Below are 4638 nucleotides of genomic sequence, written 5' to 3'. Positions count from 1 at the left end.
TTTGAGTAAATGATCATCATTAAGCCAAAACCTATGGCAAATATACGAACATATACTATCAATAGCAATTTGACTACGATGCAACAAATCTAAATCGAACCCTAAATTCGACGACACTGAAATTTGGCAATTAAGGAAGCAGATGTCGATAGGGAGAGATTGCAGGTGAAGCACCATAGTTTTGCTGAAGAATATCGATAACTTTTAAGATGAAGATGATAAAGCCAAGTCAGATAAATCAGATGGGATCGTGGCTGTAGCAGATGGCGACAGGGAAGAAATTGGATTTAATTAAAGTTTGCCAAAAGGATATGAATTTTAGAGGAATTGGAGTATTGCAAATCATAGTAAATTTTATGAACCAAACGCACTAACAATTGAAATTGAAATTCGAATTCGAATACATCCCCCAAACGAAACATACTCTAAAAGTATCATAAGTGTAATAGAAACTATTACAATCTATCAAACCGTCTTAAAAACTAAACAAATCATGCACGTTGGTTCAACCAACTTGAGATTATAAGATTCGCTCCGTGGTTTCTATTAAACATCAACTTCAACGGTTTAATTCATTCTTTAAAACTCTAAACCAGTCGTATAAACGTACGTAACCATTTACCTATCTTGTTTATTTCTATTTTAAATCCACAATATACATAAAGATTAATATTGATAAACCTTTTTAAAAATTTTATATAAACCATTTTGAGTACTGGTTTAACTGTTTGACCAACTAGCACCCAACTTTATAACAGAAACTAAAAAAGGGAAAAATATAAAAACAACAAAAAAAAATATGATATCAAACATTAGAGTTCTCATATAACAACAATCAAGCCACGTTTACACAAGGATACCCGATTAATCGTCCGCCAATTCACCAAATTAATCAGCATTCATGTGGTGGCACCCAATCAAATTTCGCCACGTAACCAGAAGGAAAAGAACTCAAACGTGGAGACCGCCCAAGAAACTCGTCCGTACGCTTCCCATCTCTATCATAATTAATCACACCTGAAAAATCCAACGGCTGACACTTATCCCCCATCAGAATCTCCCTTTGCCATAACCCATCGTCACCAAATTCAGGGCTGACGTCATCTCTCTTTTTCCGGTGGTGGCGTATCTTGATCGCCTTGTTGCTTATGGTGGCCATCAGCTTCTTCGGCCGTTGGATCATCGGTGAGTCCGGTGATATCTTTGAGTTGTCCTTTAGCTTCCGAGAAACTTTAACAGCTTGTTTGGCGCAGAGCAACCATAGAGTTGTGAATGCTTGAAGAACGCCGGAGTTGGTACGTTTGGTCTTTCCGCCGGTGGACTCGTCTCCGGAAGGGTGACACAAGGTAATGGTCTTCATGTTGAAGCACCGAGACTGGTTGTGGTTGTATTATTATGAGGAAGGAGGATGTAGTGTGTGTGTATATATAAGTGATTTTTAAGTAGGGTTTACTTGGTCAAACTATTGAATTATAAATATCTTATATTTATTTTATTTTTGGATAACTAATAAGTAATATTTGTAACAATGTTTGTGCAGTATAATTATTTGTTTCTTTTACCCATTTTTTCCCTATCTTATCATTATTAAAGAGTTTTATGGTAAACGAGTTAATAAAAATATATAACGAAATTAATTTTATTAAAATAGCAGTATCTCCCTTTTTACTTTATTGAAAATTTTCACAAATAATTGATACAAAAGTTTGTTTTCATTCCTTATATTTAAAAAATAGTAAGATATGAAAAAGTTAGTTGACTATGGAGTCAACTGAAATTGGATGGATTAGAAACTTCCTGCATCCTCTATCCTCATCAAACCAATTGAACAAATCTTGGGTCCTACTATATACCCATTCAAACTTCCATACATCATACATATATATACACCCTCGCACACACAGAAAATCTCAAATAAAAGGATTAGATTTTAATATTCTAAGTTTTGGCCAGTTGGTCGATAATAATTTCAACTTAATAAATTCTTTACATTAATCCTAGTTTTCACTCTATTGGCCTCCAGTAAGCCTTTTCTTAACAAGAACTAACTTGGTTAATTTTAGAGCAAAATATATCATTTCTTCAAGTTGATGGAGACAAATGAAAATCGTAATTTTACTTAAAAACTCACCACCACGGCCGCCGCCACTACGACCGCCCCGCCACCACCAACACCACCGCCACCACCTTCGTCGCCACCACCACCACTTGTTTATGAAGGGTGGGTTTGAAAATGGGATATTGGATTTTAATAATCCAAACTTTGGTCTTTTGACCGGCAATAATAATTATAAAAATTTTCACATAGGCGCAAGTGGTGGCAGAGGTGGTGGTGTGATCTCGGCAGCGGCAGTCACGTTGGTAGCCACAGTCGCGTTGGTAGCGGCGATCGGTGTCAGCAGTGGTGGTGGCCGCGGCGGGGCGGCCGTGGTGGTGAGTTTTTAAGTTAAATTACATTTTTCATTTGTCTCCATCAACTTGGAGAAATGATTTATTTTTCTCTAAAACTAACCGGGTTAGTTCGCGTTAAGAATAGGCTAGGTGGAGGTCAGTAGAGTGAAAGTTGGGATTAATGTAGGGAATTTCTTAAGTTGTAATTAATATCGGCCAATAAGCCAAAGTTTGGATTATTAAAAATCCAATATTCCCAAATAAAAAGATTATCTAAATGTAAAACATGAAAACTCTTAGAGCGTTCGTAGTCATAAAGTTATGACTGACGTTTTGGCCTAAAACTCTAGGGAACATCACGCTCCCCCGTTCATTTTGCGAGAGAACGTTACGTACAATGGCTCGTTTTTCAAATAAGAGTCGTTGGCAACGGCTATATTAAAAAAAACATATTATTTATATAACTTAATTCATTTCATTTTTAAAAACACAACATGAAAACCTTCTCATTCTCTACAACAAATCGTTCACACAATTTTTTTTTCAAACTACACAACCAATATGTATCTATTCAACCATTCAATCTTCAGTTTTGGTCATTCTCATTCCGGCATCCAGACCCAAATAATCCACAATCGAAAACCATCCAGATGATGCAACTGATCCTCAATACCCGTAGCTGGTCGGTATTCATAACCTGAGCATGATGGCTAGTCTTCATAATCTGAGCATGATGGCCGGTTTTCAACCTAAGGAAGACGAAACAGTATTGATGGTTGGGTTTAAGTCATGCATTTGTTAAATGCTTAGTTTTGTCAAGTTTTTAGTGTAAACTGTGGTACTTCAAACATGCTTTTGTATTTTAGGTTGTTGAACGCTAATGGTGCTTATTGGAGCTAGTTATCAGCTTGCATTGATGTCTTGGGATGATCGGGATTGACACACGCGCATTTCAGTGCTTAAACAAGTGAAATGGGAGAAACTCCTTGTCACCAAGCCCCGTCGCGCTACGCGAGAGAGCCAGAAGACGAAAACAATTATTTTGTCCTTCGCGCTACGTGAAGGACCCTCCGTGAAGACTTCGCAATACACGAAGGGTGTTAAAATGGGAAAAATAAACCTACTTGTGATCAAATCAATTTCCAGCTCCCATTCAGCATATTTTTCATTCAAGAGGTTGTGGACGACCTAAGAGGCGATTTTGCATCAACTTGGAGCTCCCAGATTGTTAATCTTTCCATGCTTTCATCCTTTCAACATAATAATCGAGCTGTTTATCATGTAGAGACAAGTCTAAACCGATCGTGACCACTTTAGGTGTAGGGTTTGTGCTTAAACTATATGTATTCGTGTTTCTTCTCTAGAATTGGATTGAAGTTTGATTGTGTAATAGATCTTGCTATATATTTGTTTTGATTACTTAAAACAATTATTATTTTGGAATTCCAATTAATCATCAAGTATTTGGTTTACGTTCATCAACCATAAGGATTAAGTTCTTATAGTCATTGAAGTGTTGCCATTAGTCATTGTTTGATGTTGAGTTTTATATTAACGAACTGGTAATTAGGCAGACTAAGTCAGTTATGTCAATTTATCAGATTAGGTTTCGTGAATCAACAATGCCAAACTACTGTGTCTAGTAATTATTTATCAATCTTAACTTAAGAATCATGTCTATGAGATTATCAGATTGATTAGAGTCATAGTTGTTCAGTTTATTGCATAACCCGAACCTAAAGTGTAGTCACCATTTTCTCATATTGAATTTACAAAAGGCCTTGAACCTTTCTTGAAACTACTTTCAAAATCAATTTAAAAGATACCTGACATTGTCTGTCTAAAATAGTATAATTAATCAATAGTGAATAATGAACTAGCTTTGCACTTTCATTTGGTTCCCTATGGATTCAAAACCTTACTTGCTCTAGCTAGTAAAGGTAAATTTTATAAGTGTTTTTTATTGACCTATCGACATCGATCAAAATGGCGTCATTGTTGGAGAATCAACACGCAAAGTGCTAGTTTTGTGTTTTGTTTACTTTGAATTTGTATTTCATTATTGTCCGTTTTATGCGGGGTTTCTTTGTTTCATGTGTGCAGATAATGTTTCAGGTGCATGGAAACTAGGAAATAAAAGAACGAGGTGCCCCTTGTCTTTGACTCAGTAATTGAAAAATCATAAAAAGAATAGAGCAGTTCATAAAACAACAGTTATGAGTCAAAACGACCACCGTGGGGTCCAAA

At 36.1% G+C, this 4638-nt stretch overlaps 1 protein-coding gene across 1 annotated transcript; it reads right to left on the bottom strand.

Moving 5' to 3' along the window:
• Positions 1 to 892: 892 nt before the first annotated feature.
• LOC143622365 (uncharacterized) lies at positions 893 to 1360 on the bottom strand. The gene has a single exon (XM_077093542.1). It carries the CDS (start codon positions 1358 to 1360, stop codon positions 893 to 895), a length of 468 nt encoding a protein of 155 aa, XP_076949657.1.
• Positions 1361 to 4638: the final 3278 nt, after the last annotated feature.

Source organism: Bidens hawaiensis, unplaced genomic scaffold (assembly GCF_021521415.1).
Source record: "Bidens hawaiensis isolate Kalapana, Puna unplaced genomic scaffold, B.hawaiensis_p1.1 tig00003126_1, whole genome shotgun sequence".
In the NCBI taxonomy this organism is placed as follows: Eukaryota; Viridiplantae; Streptophyta; class Magnoliopsida; order Asterales; family Asteraceae; genus Bidens; species Bidens hawaiensis.
Note: the sequence above shows the minus strand (reverse complement) of the source record. Positions and strands in the feature narration are given on the sequence as shown.

Coding starts and splice junctions, on each gene's coding strand:
- LOC143622365 (XM_077093542.1), bottom strand. CDS start 1,360: ATGAAGACCATTACCTTGTGTCACCCTTCCGGAGACGAGTCCACCGGC.